Here is a 19,851-nt window from a genome sequence, read left to right as displayed (position 1 = left end):
GGTCGCTGCTCCTGCTCACTCCATCTGGTGATGCGGGCTTCTGTAACGACGGGTGATTGAAATGAGTGAGGAGTGAGAAGTCAGATGCAGAGAGCGAAATGAACGGGAAAACGCTTTAATGTCCTTCAAATCGTAACAGGTCCAAAACATGGGTGAATGCCTAAAACACTGGCGCTAAACCAACCCAAAACCTAGACACACACTGGACAGCGAAAAACCCAAAACCAAAACATGATACATCACCAAACGTAACAACCAACAAGCCCGCACAAACACCAGCGGGCAAAACTAACTTAAATAACACTCATCCCAAAACCCCAACAAGGAACAGGTGAAAACAATTAGACAAAAACAAACGAAAAGGAAAAGGGATCAGTGGCAGCTCATAGACCGGCGATGGCGACCGCCGAGCGCCACCCGAGCAGGAAGGGGAGCCACCTTCTGAATGTAGGGTGTAATCATTATAACAGTTGTAAACAAGAGTTTCTATTGGACAAACGAAAGTTTATCCCCATTTCATTCTGTTTTCTTCCATTTAAGAAATGTTTTTCAACAGAATTGGTGGAATGAATACACTCCTGATCATACGCAAACGCACTTTCAAGGCAGCCACATACAAACAGCATGATCACTTTTCTTGTTCTATAATTCCTTCTTGCATCTACACGATCTGCTCTTCTCACCTTTTCTCTTTGCTTGTGGACTTCAGTGCACAACACATCAGTTGTCTGTGACCAGGCAAAAAAAATATTCCATGCAAAACCTATCATAACCCCTAAACACTTCACACAGCCATATTTAGCTAACGTCATAGTCAACATAGCTACTAGAGATAGTAAACCCGCTATAATCATGCTCAAAGTGTTACACACCTCGGAAGTGGTCAGAAAACAATGAACATGAATTGACAGGAAAAATTATGAGACGGAGAAACGGCAGTGGTATTCAATAGTAGGCCTTCTCCAAGATTTATTAAAATATTGTTCTCTTTTTTAATGTTTTGTTGTTGTTCAAAATCAATTACACATCACATTTCAGTATAAAAAATAAAGGTGACAAGTTCAAAAAACTATTGTCATACATCTACACATTGTCATATTACCTATCACTAATGTTCAAATCAATCTGAGGTTATTCAATCAGTAGTATATAGCAGCAAAATATATTTGCATTGTAAAAACCATCAAGAAGCTACATTATATATATATATATATATATATATATATATATATATACATACACACATACAGTGGGGAGAACAAGTATTTGACACACTGACGATTTTGACGATTTTCCTACTTACACAGCATGTAGAGGTCTGTAATTTTGTATCATAGGCACACTTAAACTGTGAGAGACGGAATCTAAAACAAAAATACAGAAAATCACATTGTATGATTTTTAAGTAATTAATTAGCATTTTATTGCATGCCATAAGTATTTGATACATCAGAAAAGCAGAACTTAATATTTGGTACAGAAACCTTTGTTTGCAATTATAGAGATCATACATTTCCTGTAGTTCTTGGCCAGGTTTGCACACACTGCAGCAGGGATTTTGGCCCACTCCTCCATACAGACCTTCTCCAGATCCTTCAGGATTCGGGGCTGTTGCTGGGCAATACGGACTTCAGCTCCCTCCAAAGATTTTCTATTGGGTTCAGGTCTGGAGACAGGCTAGGCCACTCCAGGACCTTGAGATGCTTCTTACGGAGCCACTCCTTAGTTGCCCTGGCTGTGTGTTTCGGGTCGTTGTCATGCTGGAAGACCCAGCCATGACCCATCTTCAATGCTCTTACTGAGGGAAGGAGGATGTTGGCCAAGATCTCGCGATACATAGCCCCATCCATCCTACCCTCAATACGGTGCAGTCGTCCTGTCCCCTTTGCAGAAAAGCATCCCCAAAGAATGATGTTTCCACCTCCATGCTTCACAGTTGGGATGATGTTCTTGGGGTTGTACTCCTCCTTCTTCTTCCTCCAAACACAGTGAGTGGAGTTTAGACCAAAAAGCTCTATTTTTGTCTCATCAGACCACATGACCTTCTTCCATTTCTCCTCTGGATCATCCAGATGGTCATTGGCAAACTTCAGACGGGCCTGGACATGCGCTGGCTTGAGCAGGGGGACCTTGCGTGCGCTGCAGGATTTTAATCCATGACGGCGTAGTGTGTTACTAATGGTTTTCTTTGAGACTGTGGTCCCAGCTCTCTTCAGGTCATTGACCTGCCATGTAGTTCTGGGCTGATCCCTCACCTTCCTCATGAGACCGAGGGTGATTGACCGTCATCTTGAACTTCTTCCATTTTCTAATAATTGCGCCAACAGTTGTTGCCTTCTCACCAAGCTGCTTGCCTATTGCCCTGTAGCCCATCCCAGCCTTGTGCAGGTCTAAAATGTTATCCCTGATGTCCTTACACAGCTCCCTGGTCTTGGCCATTGTGGAGAGGTTGGAGTCTGTTTGATTGAGTGTGTGGACAGGTGTCTTTTATACAGGTAACGAGTTCAAACTGGTGCAGTTAATACAGGTAATGAGTGGAGAATAGGAGGGTGTAATGAACTTCGTCTGTTGTTTGTAGAGAGTCTGACCGAAATGCAGCGTGTAGGTTACTCAATACTTTTAATGAAGAATAATGCGGTACATGAAATAACTGAAAATACAAAAACAACAAACGAGTGAAACTAATACAGCCTATCTGGTGACTAACACTAAGACAGGTACAATCACCCACGAAATACAACGCGCACTCAGGCTGCCTAAATACGGTTCCCAATCCGAGACAACGAGAATCAGCTGACTCCAATTAGGAATCGCCTCAGGCAGCCAAGCCTAACTAGACACACCCCTAATAATACACACTCCCAATTAATACAAACCCCAATACGAAATACAACATATAAACCCATGTCACACCCTGGCCTACCCAAACATATAACAAAAACACAAGATACAATGACCAAGGCGTGACAGAGGGATTCTTAAAGAAAAACTAACAGGTCCGTGAGAGCTGGAATTCTTACTGGTTGGTAGGTGATCAAATACTTATGTCATGCAATAAAATGCAAATTAATTACTTAAAAATCATACAATGTGATTATTGTTTCCGTCTCTCACAGTTCAAGTGTACCTATGATAAAAATTACAGACCTCTACATGCTTTGTAAGTAGGAAAACCTGTAAAATCGGCATTGTTTCAAATACTTGTTCTCCCCACTGTATATAGTGTGTCAATTTTCAAAAGCTACACATGACTGGAGGCCTGTGCTCAACAATGCTACAACCATTTCCTTCTAAACCTTCTAAGCTAACAGTAGCTGAAACTCACTTGCCTAGAGCTAGCTAGCGTTTAGGAAAGCTACATTTGGGTAGCATAAAGCTAATAATGACAACTGGGCTTTGTCACACCATAGCAATTTTGTGTCATTTTACAAGGACATACAGTGCATTTGGAAAGTATTCAGAAAGTATTTTGTTACGTTACAGCCTTATTCTAAAATTGATTAAACATTTTCGTCAAATCTACACACAACACCGCATAATGACAAAGCGTAAACAGGTTTTTAGAAATGTTTGGAAATGTATTAAAAATAAAAAACAGATAGCTTATTTACATAAGTATTCAGACCCTTAGCTATGAGACTCAATGTAGCTCTGGTGCATCCTGTAACTAGGCCACTCAATGTGTACTAGCTAATTACCTAGTAAATACATAGTTATTACCCGTTATTCCCGGGCTGGAACTTAGTGGCACTGAATTTACAGTGTAAACTTGAGTCCACTGTCAAAACCCCAAGCCTGTACAGTGGGGCAAAAAAGTATTTAGTCAGCCACCAATTGTGCAAGTTCTCCCACTTAAAAAGATGAGAGGCCTGTAATTTTCATTATAGGTACACTTCAACTATGACAGACAAAAGGATATTTTTTTTTCTCCAGGATTTTGTATTTATTTATTTGCAAATTATGGTGTAAAATGAGTATTTGGTCAATAACAAAAGTTTATAACAATACTTGTTGGCAATGACAGAGGTCAAACGTCTTCTGTAAGTCTTCACAACGTTTTCACACACTGTTGCTGGTATTTTGGCCCATTCCTCCATGCAGATCTCCTCTAGAGCAGCAATGTTTTGGGGCTGTTGCTGGGCAACACAGACTTTCAACTCCCTCCAAAGATTTTCTATGGGGTTAAGATCTGGAGACTGACTAGGCCACTCCAGGACCTTGAAATGCTTCTTACGAAGCCACTCCTTCGTTGCCCGGGCGGTGTGTTTGGGATCATTGTCATGCTGAAAGACCCAGCCACGTTTCATCTTCAATGCCCTTGCTGATGGTAGGCTTTGTTACTTTGGTCCCAGCACTCTGCAGGTCATTCACTCGGTCCCCCCGTGTGGTTCTGGGATTTCTGCTCACTGTTCTTGTGATCATTTTGACCCCACGGGGTGAGATCTTGCGTGGAGCCCCAGATCGAGGGAGATTATCAGTGGTCTTATATGTCTTCCATTTCCTAATAATTCCTCCCACAGTTGATTTCTTCAAACCAAGCTGCTTACCTATTGCAGATTCAGTCTTCCCAGCCTGGTGCAGGTCTACAATTTTGTTTCTGGTGTCCTTTGACAGCTCTTTGGTCTTGGCCATAGTGGAGTTTGGAGTGTGACTGTTTGAGGTTGTGGACAGGTGTATTTTATACTGATAACAAGTTCAAACAGGAGACATTAATACAGGTACGAGTGGAGGACAGAGGAGCCTCTTAAAGACGTTACAGGTCTGTGAGAGCCAGAAATCTTGCTTGTTTGTAGGTGACCAAATGCTTATTTTCCACCATAATTTGCAAATAAATTCATTAAAAATCCTACAATGTGATTTTCTGTATTTCCTTCTCTCATTTTGTGTCATAGTTGAAGTGTACCTATGATGAAAATTACAGGCCTCTCTCATCTTATTAAGTGGGAGAACTTTGGTGGCTGACTAAATACTTTTTTCCCCCACATTGTCTTGAATGGGTATTTCACTTGGGCTCTTATATGACATTCCTGGTGTCCTCTTTCAAAATATTCTGCCTGTAGCTATGCAAAATGAGATTGATGTCCATAGTCTATTGTGTGTTGCTAACTCGGGGTCTCTTCTGGAATGCAGGCAAACTCTCTCTGGAGGAGTTCATCAAAGGTGCCAAGAGTGACCCTTCCATCGTCCGGCTCCTGCAATCTGACCAGGGAACCTCTCGCTAGTTATGAAGACAAATGGACAACCACACACAGTCCTGAACACAGGAAAGCGGACAGATGGACCCTGTATCATCCCCCATCCAACACACACAACCACACAAGAAAGAGGTTCAGTTGTCATTACAACACTAATACCTTATTCCATGTATTATTGTTTACATTAGCAGTAGTTCCCTAGCCTGATCCCAGATCTGTTTGTGCTTTCTTGTCAGCTCCATGCAAACAGATCTGAGACCAAACTAGCAGTTTCCCATATCCCAAAGCAGCGGTCTGAAAAATGCTTCCTACAGCGAATAATGTTTTCCGTTATGAAACATCCCATTCTGCATCCACAGTACCACTGAAAGACTTACATTTCCTTGCAAATGTTTAAATACTTATGGTTTTATTTTTACTTGCCTTCAGTCAAAGTGAAGTGCTTAATAATCTTAATATTTGTACTGAATGTATTACACTTGTATGTATTATGGACGTGTTACGGTAAGAAGAAATCAACCAAAACTAATATTTTGTATATTAACCATCCTGAGTCTTATTGTAATATTAGCTAGGAACAAGAGTTTTTCACAATGTACAGGTATTTCAAAAATGAACTTTTTATTGCCCCCAACTGTACAGGCAGTTCCAGTGTACTAAAACCAGTATCTTGTCATCTTTTGCAGTCACTGGTTTGTTTAACTCCAAAGGATAAACTAATTTCCAATAAGGAAACACTGGGGATACGCACCCTGAAGACTACACTGCAAATGTGTGCGTTCCCTTAGCGTTGTTTTTAGCTTGCTCCACCAGAAGCATCAGAAGAGGGGGAAAAAAACATAAGCAACTATCAGTTGTTCACTTCTCAGACACACGTCTTTGTGCTAGAAGTAGACTTGTACTGTAAAGAGATTATGCAACACAAGCCTCGGTAAAATGCTGCTTCTATCGTTTCTGTAGCAAGCGTGTCCATTACAGGTGACTAAAGTCCAAAAAACTGGCTGTGAATGACCTCTATCCCTGTGGAGTTAAACAAACCAGTATCTGAAAAATATGGTTTTAATACACTGGAACTACCAGTACAGTTGGGGGCCATAAACATTTATTTTTCAAAATACCTGTGCTACAGCAATGGTACATTGTTAAAGTGAGAAACTCAATTATTTTGTGTTCCTAGTTAAAAATACATTGACAGTGAAGCTGGTCAATTCCCAACACAGAATACACATACATAAATAATGATGAAACAGTATTCTCTATTCTCTTTTTATTTTGTAACAAAAATGTAATTTTGTTTTCACACAATCTAAATAAAGTTTTGTAAGAAAAACAAGAAGTCCCGCGGTATTGCCCTTTGTCCTGCACAGTCACCGACAGAATAAAATAAAAATACGACAACTAAATCCCCCAAATATATATAGTCACATCAGGCCGGGCATGAAAGTGAAATCGAATACAACCATGTCTGATTAGCTTGACGTCAGAGTGGCGAAACAAGGAAGAGGGGACGGTTGCAGAAAGGAATGTTCCAACTGGACAGCCATATCCAGAAAACCCTCAACTCTTTCCAAAAAGGTAGGGCCTGCATAACTAATGCAGTGACTAATATTCAGCAGGTCTGTGAGGCGGAGTCTTACGGACATCGACAGCTCATAAGTATTTTACCTATCTAGGCGTTGCAATATCTAAGCAGTGGAACTCGGCCGATGTGAGAAGCTGCAGGTGACTTTCTGATTCAATTCACAGGAGGTTGGTGGCATCTAACTTGGGGAGGACGGGTTCACAGTAATGGTTGGAACGTTAGAAGTCGAATGGTATCAAACTCAAACACATGGTTGTAACGTTGCAGCTATTATTATGAGCCATTCTCCCATCAGCAGCCTCCTGTGGTTCATTTACTTCAGCAATGCATCCTTGAGTCTTTCCAACCTTCTTTGAAGTACTCAAAGATCTGAATTTGTTCGACTGATGAAAGTAAACGGGTGGTAAGCTTCCTAACACCTCACTAATCGCTTATAGATCTGTGTTAACCTGAATGAAACAGAGGGAAGAATGCATTTCTCAACAGGGCCACACTCTCTTAAATTTATTTTATCTTCTGGGATATTTCAGTAACAGGGCGACCCAGTCTCCAACTTGCTCCACGGGAGAGGAGAGACTGGCCACACCGAGGTAGACCAGACAGACAAGATGTCGTCAAACCGGAACGCTGGGCTCACAACTCATTCTTGCCAAAGTTGTCGTCTAGGTTCACATCACTCAGGTCGTAGTCATCCACCACGGGAAGCTGGGGATAAAAGAGGAGAGAGAGGATTGAGGACTGGGCAAACAATAACATATTCATTAGAAACCAAACGTAAGAAAGCGAAACAAAACTGGGAGGGGTTAACTTTTTTGCACAACTTATTCTGTTCCCAAATATTCCCAATGATGTGCACAAATGAATAAGACCCTGTGGTGTATTCAGTGGGGTGAAACTATTCTCTTGGACATACCATCATATTGGTTCTACACTATCTCTATCTGGATGTTCTGTAACGTTACATCGTCATGAACTGGCCCGAGGCAAGACTTGGGTAAAGCTCAAATCACCGTGTCCAGCCAAAACTGTATTATGGTACGAGGACCTCAGAGGATCACATACACCCTGTGACCTTTGACCACTCCCACTCACCTCTCCGTCTTTGCCGTCCCAGGCTTCGACAGAGTTGATATTAGGCAAAGCCCCGGCCCCGACGGTAGCAGTTGAGCCGCGGCCTACAGACAGATCCCTAAAAAAAAAAAAGAGAAAAGATTCCTTAGAATGATACTGTACCACATCTGCTTAGCTGCTCACCAGGACCCTAATTAGCTGAATCAAGTTGGAGCAAAAGCCTTTGTGACCCAGTAGCTATCCAGGAAGAGGGTTGGGTATGGGCTACGTCCCAAATGGCACCCTATTCCCTTTATAGGCACTATTAAAGTAGTGCATTATATAGGGATAATATATAATGCACTACTTTAATAGTGCCTATAAAGGGAATATGGTGCCATTTAGGATGCATCCATGGTCTATACTATACTGTGTAAAACACTAAATGGGCACCCCTACCTGAGGAACTCGTGAATGCCAGTCTCGCTGAACGAGCCCTTGAGCAGGGCGAACTTCATCTTGCGGGCGTTTATGGCCGCCATGGCAGGGTAGCCGAACCCTCCAATGCCCAGTGACGCTTCCAGCTCCATCTGAACACCAGCCTCAGTCCACAGCCAGCTAGAGAGAGAAGACTTGCATTGCTAATCGGCTAATCCACAAATCCTATTGAGTACTAACATAGGATAAAATAACTTGTATATCAGTCGGTCTGCTCAGTCGGTGAAGTGTTCAAATGCAGGCTCTTTCTATATACTGACCCCCACATCTTCTTCTTGTACTTCTCTGCCATCTTCATCATCACCTCCAGGTAGCCATTCCTGCCTGCTGCACCTGCAACGAGTCAAGAAAGGGACAGGTCAGTTTTGTACAGATCCAAAACGGCAAAAATCAATGAACTGTCATGAGGTAAAACGCCACGTGCCATATCAAACAGCCTGAGAATAAAAGCATGAACGTGATCAGGGGACTAACTGAAGAGAGTAGTTCCATCTAACCTGTGTCCAGGATGTGGGGCAGCACAGCAATGACACAGAGCTGGTAATCATCGCAGGTCTTCTTCAGGACATCTGCATTAAGGATCTGAGAGTCACACAAACACATTCAGAATCTGTCTGTCAGAACAAAAACACACTAAACGTCAAAGTTAGAAAAACATTGATTTAAAATATGTTATTGTTCTAATTAACTTTCAGCCGGAGAGCAGAAAACAATAACGGTGTAACAGTTCACCAAACCCACAGTTCAGTACTTTGATGTTCTGGGGATCACGGTTCAGGTGTGGTACAGCGGAAAAATGAAATTACAACAGTTATTGTAGTCAATTGTAGATTATTTGGCTAAATTAAAAAGCATCCTATTTCTGGCTTCCAACACTCTACTCAGCAAACTGGATGCAGTTTATCACAGTGCCATCCGTTTTGTCACTAAAGCACTTTATTCCACCCACCACTGCGACCTGGATGCTCTAGTCGGCTGGCCCTCGCTACATATTCGTCGCCAGACCCACTGGCTCCAGGTCATCTACAAGGCCATGCTAGGTAAAGCTCTGCCTTATCTCAGCTCACTGGCCACGATGGCAACACCCACCCGTAACACGCGCTCCAACAGGTGTATCTCACTGATCATCCCTAAAGCCAACACCTCATTTGGCCGCCTTTAGTTTCAGTTCTCTGCTGCCTGTGACTGGAACGAATTGCAAAAATCGCTGAAGTTGGAGACTTTTATCTCCCTCACCAACTTCAAACATCTGCTATCTGAGCAGCTAACCGATCGCTGCCGCTGTACATAGTCTATCGGTAAATAGCCCGCCCATTTTTACCTACCTCATCCCCATACTGTTTTTATTTATTTTCTTTTCTGCTCTTTTGCACACCAATATCTACCTGTACATGACCATCTGATCATTTATCAATCCAGTGTTAATCTGCAAAATTGTAATTATTTGCCTACCTCCTAATGCCTTTTGCACACAATGTATATAGACTCTCCTTTTTTCTACTGTATTATTAACTTGTTAATTGTTTACTCCATGTGTAACTCTGCGTTGTCTGTTCACACTGCTATGCTTTATCTTGGCCAGGTCGCAGTTGCAAATGAGAACTTGTTCTCAACTAGCCTACCTGGTTAAATAAAGGTGAAATAAAAAATAAATAAAAAAATACAAATAAAACAAGTACAGTTTCTGTGATATCATTCACGAAGTCACCGGCATTGTCTGTTGTGACAGGGGTCATTAAATTGGGCCTCTGTTGAAGTTTAAAAAGTTGGACCCGTTCCGAAATGGACGTCGGGCTTTCCCACCAGAAAAATATGCATTAATACATTTTTCAATATAGAGACCCGTTCCGAACAGGCCCGAGGACGACCAGTTCCGTATAGACATGTTGTGTCGTCAACATAGCATTATAAATATTCACTTACCTTTGATGATCTTCATCAGAATGCACTCCCAGTTCCACACAAAATGTTTGATTTGTTCGATAAATTTCATAATTTATGTCCTTTTGTTAGGGCGTTTGGAAAACAAATCCAAACGCGCGTGCGTTTCCAGCGGAAAGGTCGGACATAAAGTCCAAAAAGTTATATTACTGGTCGTAGAAACATATCAAACGAAATATAGAATCAATCTTTAGGATGTTTTTAACATAAATCTTCAATAATGTCCTAACCGGAGAATTCCTTTGTCTGTAGAAAAGCAATGGAACGCGAGGAAACCTTCACATGACCGCGCGTCACAAGCTCTTGGCTGCTGGCATACCTCTGACTCATTCCCCTCTCATTCAGCCCCCCTTCACAGTAGAAGCTTGAAACAACATTCTAAAGACTGTTGACATCTAGTGGAAGCCTTAGGGGGATATTGGTCATCTTGCACTTCCTATCTTCAATAGGGGCCGTGTTGAAAAACTACAAACCTCAGATTTCCCACTTCCTGGTTGGATTTTTTCTCAGATGTCTGCCTGCCATATGAGTTCTGTTATACTCACAGACATCATTCAAACAGTTTTAGAAACTTTGAGTGTTTTCTATACAATACTAATAATAATATGCATATATTAGCATCTGGGACTGAGTAGCAGGCAGTTTACTCTGGGCACGCTTTTCATACAAAAGTGAAAATGCTGCCTCCTATCCCAATGAAGTTAACTAACCTCCAGACAAGCTTCAATGCCATACAACTCTTTCCGTGGCCTCCATCTGCTCTTAAATGCAAGCTAAACTAAATGCATACTCTTCAACCGATCGCTGCCCACACCTACCCACCCATCCAGCATCACTACTCTGAACGGTTCTGACTTAGAATATGTGGACAACTACAAATACCTAGGTGTCTGGTTGCACTGTAAACTCTCCTTCCAGACTCACATTAAGCATCTCCAATCCAAATTTAAATGTAGAATCGGCTTCCTATTTTGCAACAAAGCATCCTTCACTCATGCAGGCAAACATACCCTCTTAAAACTGACCATCCCACGATCCTCAACTTCGACGATGTAATTTACAAAACAGCCTCCAACACTCTACTCAACAAATTGGATGCAGTCTATCACAATGCCATCTGTTTTGTCACCAAAGCCCCACATATTACCCACCACTGCGACCTCTCCGCTCTCGTTGGTTGGCCCTCGTTTCATACTCGTTGCCAAACCCACTGGCTGCAGGTCATCTACAAGTCTCTGCTAGGTAAAGCCCCGCCTTATGTCAGCTCACTGGTCACCATAGCAGCACCCACCCGTTTCACGCACTCCAGCAGGTATATCTCACTGGTCACCCCCAAAGCCAATTCTTCCTTTGGCCGCCTTTTCTTCCAGTTCTCTGCTGCCAATGATTGGAACGAACTGCAAAAATCACTGAAGCCGGAAAGTCATATCTCCCGCACTAGCTTTAAGCACCAGCTGCCAGAGCAGCTCACAGATTACTGCACCTGTACACAGCCATAACTACCTCATCCCCATACTGTATTTATCTTGCTACTTCGCACCCCAGTATCTCTACTTGCACATTCATCTTCTGCACATCTATCACTCCAGTGTTTAATTGCTATATTGTAATTACGTCGCCACCATGGCCTATTTATTGCCTTACCTCCCTTTTCCTACCTCATTTGCACACACTGTATATAGACTTTTTCTATTGTATTATTGACTATGTTTGTTTATTCCATGTGTAACTGTTGTTGTATGTGTCAAACTGCTTTACTTTATCTTGGCCAGGTCGCAGTTGTAAATGAGAACTTGTTCTCAACTGACCTACCTGGTTAAATAAAAGGTGAAAAAATAAAAAATAATTACAAAATGACTGTAGTGGCACTTTGATGACTTGTGATTGGTGTCAACAACAAGCTGCATAGGCTATTCTTGTTGAACAGTGGAGAACATACTGTTATCTTATCTACAACTCTGTCCATCGACATTGTAATCGACTGTGCAGCCAGGTTAAGGGAAAATAATAAAGGACAATCTATTTTTATTTTTTTAAATATGGGGGATTGGGAATGATGCAGAAAATGACATTAATGGAAGGCACAATCTGCAATATTAAAGCTGATCTACCCCCTAAAAAAATATATGTTTCCAGATATGGAGATTTAAACAATTATGTAGGATCCTCTCCAATTATGATCCAATTATGTTGCACCTCACAAAAGAATAGTTTGACACAGTTTTCCACCAATTAAGATTATAATTTTGATTACAACGTGCGCATAGGCTGTAGTTGTTTTAACAGAATACCCTACAATGTTTTCAGCTCAGAATTTACTCATGAGGTAATGGCATACAACGCAGCGTAGGCATAGCCTATAGGCCTCGTGTTTAGATTTATATACTGAACAATAATATAAATGCAGCATGTAAAGTGTTGATCCCATGTTTCATGAGCTGAAATTAAAGATCCCAGAAATGTTCTGAATGCACAAAAAGCATTGTACACAATGTGCTTACATCCCTGTTAGTGAGAATTTCTCCTTTGCCAAGATAAACCATCCACCTGACAGGTGTGGTATATCAAGAAACTGATTAAAAAGCATGATCCTTAGACAGGTGCCGGGGGCTTTACTTGGCTTATCGCACTATAGCGACTCCTTGTGGTGGGCAGTGCGCCTGCAGGCTGACCTCGGTCATCAGTTGTTTTCTCCGATACATTGGCGCGGCAGGCTTCCGGGTTAAGCGAGATAACTTTTTATGGCTGCAGGGGCAGTATTGAGTAGCTTGGATGAAAAGGTGCCCATTGTAAACAGCCAGCTCCTCAGTCTCAGTTGCTAATGTATGCTTATTATTATTAGTATTGATTAGAAAACACTAAAGTTTCCAAAACTGTCAAAATATAGTCTGGGAGTATAACAGAACTGATATTGCAGGCGAAACCCTGAGGAAAATCAAAACAGGAAGTGGCTTCTATTTTGAAAACTTCATGTTCCATAGCCTCTGCTGGATTTAAAGGGATATGAACCAGATTCCTTTTCCTATTGCTTCCTCAAGGTGTCAACAGTCTTCAGACACAGTTTCAGGCTTTTATTTTGAAAAGTGAGCCAGAAAGATAACATCGCGTCAAGTGGTCACAAGAGTTTTGCTCGCGCAACAGAATTTGGACAGCCATTATTTTCCCCTCTCCTACTGTGAAAGACATTTGCAGTTGATATATTATCGATTATATATTTTAAAAACAACCTGAGAATTGATTATAAAAAACATTTGACATGTTTCTGTGGAAATTATGGAAACTATTTGGAATTTGTCTGCGTTGTCGTGACCGCTCTTTCCTGTGGATTTCTGAACATAACGCGCCAAACAAACGAACGGAGGTATTTTGGATATCAAAATCATCTTTATGGAACAAACGGAACATTTGTTGTGTAACTGGGAGTCTCGTGAGTGAAAACATCTGAAGATCAAAAGGCAAACGATTCATTTGATTGCTTTTCTAAGTTTCGCGACCAAGCTTCCTGATGCTAAGTGTACTTAGTACGATCGATAAATTTACACAAACGCTTGGACATTCGCTGAAAAGCATAATTTCAAAATCTGACACGACAGGTAGATTAACAAAAAGGCTAAACTGTGTTTTCCTATTTTGCACTTGTGATTTCATGAATATAAATATTTGTAGTAATATTTATTGAATGTAGCACTATGCTATTCAGCGGTTGTTGACGACACTTATCCCGATATTGGGATTGCAACCATAACAAGTTAAAAAGCGCAGTTTGGCGGGTCATGTTTTTTCGGAGGACGCATGACTCGACCTTCGCCTCGACCTTCGAGCCCATTGGAGAGTTGGAGCGATGAGACAAGATCATAATCACAAAATTGTGGAGGCATGAAAAAAACATATACATTTGTTTTTATGCTCTCCATCAGAATGAATTATGTTATTGTACATGCAGACACGGACTCGCAGACACGGACCTCAAGCAGCTCCGGAGGAGCTGCATTGTCGGAGAACAGGTCCAGAGCCCCGGCAATGATGTCACCTCGGGTCCTCCCCCCCTGGTAGTCCTCAGGCTCCTCCCCCTTCTTGAAGATCTTAATGGTGGGAAATCCACGGATCTGCAGATACGGAGAGAGAAACAGGACAAACCTCAGTCCATGGCCACATTCAGTTGGCAAACTTGGTGGAACATTGCCGATAGAGATGTAATGAATAGGCGAACGTGATTCCTTAATTTCTAGATCTTTCATTCCATCTAAATTTTCTGCTGTTGTGTACAGATGAACAGACAGTGGTGCACGGCTCATCAGTGGTAAGGCTGACTGGTGTGATGTTTTGGTGGGTGTTTTCTGCTCACCCCATAGCGGCTGGCCAGACCTTGGTGCACGGTGGCATCCACTGCTCCAAGGTGGACCTTGTCCTTGGTCTGCTCCTTGACGGCCGAGGCTGCAGCAGCCCACTCAGGCTCCAGGCTCTTGCAGTGGCCACACCAGGGGGCAAAGAACTCCACTAGCCACACTTCACCACTGTTCAGAACCAGCCGGTCAAAGTTGTCGTCGGTCAGCTCCACAACATCTTTCTTACTGCCGCCGCCGCCACCACCACCACTCTAGAGAAAGACAACCACGAAGATACGTTAACTTAGACGCACCGCTTACACTCTGCTCAAAATATACAGTGCCTTCCATAATTATTGGGACAGGGACACGTTGTTGTTGTTTTGGCTCTGTACTCCAGCACTTTGGATTTCAACTGACACAATGACTGAGGTTAAAGTGCAGACTGTCAGCTTTAATTTGAGGGTATTTTCATCCATATACAGGTGAATCATTTAGAAATTACAGAACTTTTTGTACATAATCCCCCAATTTTAAGGGAACAAAAGAATTGGGACAAATTCAAATATGTGTATTAAAGTAGTCAAAAGTGTAGTATTTGGTCCCATATTCCTAGCACGCAACAACAATTGCTTGTGACTGACTCTACAATCTTGTTAAATGCATTTGCTGTTTGTTTTGGTTGTGTTTAGAAACATCTATTCTTATTTTTTTTAACCTTTATTTATTTACAATAATAGTGACTCCAAAATTACACATTTACCATTCTTTTCTTGGGCACTAAAAAGTGTGTAGAGTCACAAGCTTGCTGTAATCATTGCGTGCTAGGAATATGGGACCAAATACCAAAATCAGACTACTACAATACAGATAAGTGAATTTGTCTCAATACTTTTGGTCCCCTAAAAACAATGGGGGGAACAGGGAGGACAGTGCTGTAATTTCTATATGGTTCATCCGATATGGATGAAAATACCCTCAAAGTAAAGCTGACATTCTGCACTTTACCCTCATAGTCATTGTATCATTTCAAATCTGAAGTGCAGAGCCAAAACAACAAATTTATCACTGTCCAAATAATTACAGAGGGCACTGTATGTTTCAACAAAAAGAGACTTGACATGATTCTTAAAACCCACGCTGTCATTTTAAAATTCTTTCAACAGGTGGCTAAATGTTGTAGGACACTGGAGTCATGTGCAATAGGGTACAACGTAGCAAAACGTTTTGTAACGGAAAAAAACTCTGTTATTATTGGACGAGATCAGATAGTACCTACCCATTTCTAAACATTTTCTTCCTACTTAACATGACCCAGCCTAGGTATAAGTAGTAGTTACCTGTCTACTGTAGTCAGAGCCACCCGACCTGCCACTCATCCTGTCCTTCACCAATGTGTGAAGAGCATTCAGGGCCCCTTCCACAATGGCCTGGCTATTGCGCCCACCTGAGGCAGGGAGAAAGATTATTAACACCAGTTTCCTAAACACCGCAGTTTGAAAACCAATACACTAGACACCAAAATAAAAAACAAAATAGGGATGATAAACTGAACTAGTTTTTGTTTTCCATTGCAAAACTTTTTGCTATGGGTGTGCACTAATGAATACAAACTTAGGGTTGTGTTCAGTAGGCACAAAAAGGAAGAAAATGGGACTGAAACATGGAGGGACTACCTGAACCAATAAGAAATGCAGATTTATGTATTTTTTAATTGAAAAGCTATTAGACGTACCTTGGTAATCGTCTGGCTTGTTCTTATTGGCACCAAAGATCTTGATGGTGGGGAAGCCTCTGACACTGTACTGACCACCCAGGGAGTTGTGCTGGTCGGCGTCCACCGCACCGACCTTAACGATCCCCTGAGGGAAGAGAAAAAAAGCGAGAGGTTACGGTCATTGGTATAGCTCATAGAGTGCGAGTGAGTTCCATTTGTTTTGTACTCAAAACAAGAAAGATATACACCCAGGCCATAGCAATCTCACAAAGTCATGAAAAGGTACACTCCGCTTATTGTGAATTCAGTTATAGTGATCAAATTGTCCTGCACAGCTGTGATCACTGTATGTGGAATGCACTGTAGTAATGTGCAGTCTATGTCTCTAGTGACATAGCACTGTAAATAAAACATCTTAAGTTGATCTCATTTTGGTGTAATTTAACCAAAAGACAGTGTCATAACACTGCAATACCAAATGTGCAGTTTACCTTCAAGGCTGTAGCGGTTTTCTTCCAGTCAGCAGTCAGACTCTGGCAGTGGCCACACCTGTGGAGGGAAACAGTTAAGTCTGAGGTACCAGACTACACACAGCCTCATATAAAATCGACAAAGTGAAGTCTACATAAATCACATTCAAAGACTTTCATAACAATCGGAGGGATAGTGAGTAATTCTGGTTTTGCATAGACCTGCAACAGATGTTTGTTGAGACAGGATGTGTGCAGTGGCTTCAAGATCATGTCAAAGGGAATATGGGTTTACTAATATATCAACTTCTTTATCATTGTCATAATTGACCCCTATAAACTTGGGGGTATTCAGTGAGGTGCCGTGATCAGAAAGCTGCAGAAATGTAATTGACACAATTCCCTATTCTGCCTGACAGACAATGTAATCCATTCTACACCAGACATTTCTATCTAAACATTTTCTAATGTTACACCCTCCTGAATGCGCCCCAGGTCTACAGTTTTGGTTGTCCCTACTTGACAGGATATTGGGATAAGGAGATTACGTACAACACTAACTACTGCTTGGTGACAATTTCGATCTCAAGTTCTCAGTATTTCATTGGGCCCAGGGAAGACTTGACCACTCACCAAGGTGCGTAAAATTCGATGAGCCATAGGCTGTCGCTCTGAAGAACCTCCCGGTTGAAGTTGGAGGGGTTGAGTTCAACCACATCATCGCTAGCAGAGTAGAAGCCTTGGACCATAAAGACCAGGGAACACCCCAACAGAGCTGCTGGGAAATAGGAAGGAGCTGAATGTGAGATGCGTCTGTTCACATTGTCATATGGCATACATAAGCAAACTAACACAACAGCACAATTCCATTGTCTACAGTTCAGCAGAAGAAAAAAAAGTATCTATCTATCTATCTATCTGTCTAGCTAGCTAGCAAGTTGGCATAGGTAGCTAGCGCTACAAAAGTTGGCACATCAAGCCAAACTGCAAATAACTATTTAACTAGTTAGTTAGCTTACAATACAGGAGCTGTTTGAGCCGTCATCAGGTATTCATTTTGCTGGTCGTCTTTTAAGCCATCCTGTAGCTGTCATTACTGTTAGTTCGTTTACAAGGCCACGAACATTCATATGGTTAGCTACAGTGAAGCAAACTGTAACCTGATTCAATAGCTAGCTAACGTAAGCAATCTTGCACGCATCGTATTATGGCCACCGTGATATTAACCTAGTTATAATACAAAAACATCCGAACACAAGCTGTTTAGACTTTCTTACCAAATAAAAGGCTCATGGTTCTCTGTGGACCTCTCCAATTTCTTGTCATGCGCAGCGCGAGAAGAGAGGGCGACAAAATCTTACCGTGGCCCACGCTGATTGGTTCTCCGCAGGCGGTGCCGCTCCACGTCCAATCAGAACTCGCCGTGTAATTTTTACCAACAGGGGGGAAAAAGGAAGGAAAATCATTTTTTTTGTAAAGGAAGGAAGACGCTTGCTTTGCCAAAATGCTACCAGTGCAAGTCATTTAATACAATCATTTTTATTAGTTTGCTGCATAGGCCGTTATCAATAAAACGTCACAATACAGTGCATAGATTTCGATTAGGGGCTGTGGGGAGCAAGGAGCCTCCTGATCTGCGAAAACCATTTTCAAGCATTGGCGGTCTGGCAATTCTGGCAAATGCCAGAAGGGCCGGACCATCTTCTATTAAGGTGGGCTGGTCAAAAATATATATAAAAAACGTTAATTCACATTAAAAGTAAAACACCCATCATCAAAGAGAATGAAACCCGCTTTGATTCTGCCAGTCACTCAGTCAAAACCGGAAAATGGAAAGGTGATGCCTAATAAGTTACAGACCAAAAAAGTGCTTAAGGCTGATGCTGCTAAATGTGTGAAATTAACAAATGACAGATCATCTTCTGTGGTGCAGTCGGGGTAGGAAGAAAACCACAGAGAAAGACACATTCATGCACAATGACACAGATCATGTAGCCTACTACTACTAGTTCAAATCAAATGTATTTGTCACATACACATGGTTAGAAGATGTTAATGCGAGTGTTGCGAAATGCTTGTGCTTCTAGTTACGACAATGCAGTAATAACCAACGAGTAATCTAATCTAACGATTCCAAAACTACTACCTTATACACAAAAATGTAAAGGGATAAAGAATATGTACATAAAGATATATGAATGAGTGATGGTACAGAACGGCATAGGGAAGATGCAGTAGATGGTATCGAGTACAGTATATACAGTGGGGCAAAAAAAGTTTCTGGTGTCCTTTGACAGCTCTTTGGGCTTGGCCATAGTGGAGTTTGCAGTGTGACTGTTTGAGGTTCTGGACAGGTGTCTTTTATACTAATAACAAGTTCAAACAGGTGCCATTAATACAGGTAACATTTACATTACATTTACATTTAAGTCATTTAGCAAACGCTCTTATCCAGAGCGACTTACAAATTGGTGCATTCACCTTATGACATCCAGTGGAACAGCCACTTTACAATAGTGCATCTAAATATTTTAAGGGGGGAGGGGGTGAGAAGGATTACTTTATCCTATCCTAAGTATTCCTTAAAGAGGTGGGGTTTCAGGTGTCTCCGGAAGGTGGTGATTGACTCCGCTGTCCTGGCGTCGTGAGGGAGTTTGTTCCACCATTGGGGAGCCAGAGCAGCGAACAGTTTTGACTGGGCTGAGCGGGAACTGTACTTCCTCAGTGGTAGGGAGACGAGCAGGCCAGAGGTGGATGAACGCAGTGCCCTTATTTGGGTGTAGGGCCTGATCAGAGCCTGGAGGTACTGAGGTGCCGTTCCCCTCACAGCTCCGTAGGCAAGCACCATGGTCTTGTAGCGGATGCGAGCTTCAACTGGAAGCCAGTGGAGAGAGCGGAGGAGCGGGGTGACGTGAGAGAACTTGGGAAGGTTGAACACTAGACGGGCTGCGGCGTTCTGGATGAGTTGTAGGGGTTTAATGGCACAGGCAGGGAGCCCAGCCAACAGCGAGTTGCAGTAATCCAGACGGGAGATGACAAGTGCCTGGATTAGGACCTGCGCCGCTTCCTGTGT

General features: G+C 42.1%; 2 protein-coding genes across 5 annotated transcripts in view; one reads left to right on the top strand and one right to left on the bottom strand.

Annotated features, from left to right (window-relative positions):
- The window catches only part of LOC123994951 (hippocalcin-like protein 1), a 28,269-nt gene extending 21,741 nt beyond the window's left edge, over positions 1–6,528 (top strand). For both annotated transcript variants that reach the window (XM_046298086.1, XM_046298087.1), the window contains exon 4: positions 5,131–6,528. In XM_046298086.1, coding sequence (XP_046154042.1) covers positions 5,131–5,222 — 92 coding nt within the window. In that variant the 3' untranslated portion in view covers positions 5,223–6,528. The remainder of the gene's footprint in view (positions 1–5,130) is intronic.
- Positions 6,448–18,156, bottom strand: LOC123994950 (protein disulfide-isomerase A6-like). 3 transcript variants are annotated; one of them, XM_046298083.1, is made up of 12 exons: positions 18,056–18,156; positions 17,412–17,553; positions 16,800–16,857; positions 16,327–16,453; positions 15,932–16,038; positions 14,612–14,863; positions 14,232–14,372; positions 8,823–8,907; positions 8,586–8,658; positions 8,287–8,445; positions 7,870–7,966; positions 6,448–7,482 (listed from the first exon to the last, which is right to left on the bottom strand). In XM_046298083.1, the coding sequence occupies exons 1-12, from the start codon at positions 18,102–18,104 to the stop codon at positions 7,411–7,413; spliced, it is 1,362 nt and encodes a 453-aa protein (XP_046154039.1). In that variant the 5' UTR covers positions 18,105–18,156; the 3' UTR covers positions 6,448–7,410. The 3 variants fall into 3 exon arrangements, with proteins under 3 accessions (XP_046154039.1, XP_046154038.1, XP_046154041.1); XM_046298082.1 differs by having other exon boundaries at positions 17,412–17,556; positions 18,056–18,154; XM_046298085.1 differs by lacking the exon at positions 18,056–18,156 and adding an exon at positions 17,798–18,002.
- Positions 18,157–19,851: the final 1,695 nt, after the last annotated feature.

Source organism: Oncorhynchus gorbuscha, linkage group LG14, assembly GCF_021184085.1.
Source record: "Oncorhynchus gorbuscha isolate QuinsamMale2020 ecotype Even-year linkage group LG14, OgorEven_v1.0, whole genome shotgun sequence".
In the NCBI taxonomy this organism is placed as follows: Eukaryota; Metazoa; Chordata; class Actinopteri; order Salmoniformes; family Salmonidae; genus Oncorhynchus; species Oncorhynchus gorbuscha.
This window is presented reverse-complemented; position numbering and strand designations above follow the sequence as displayed.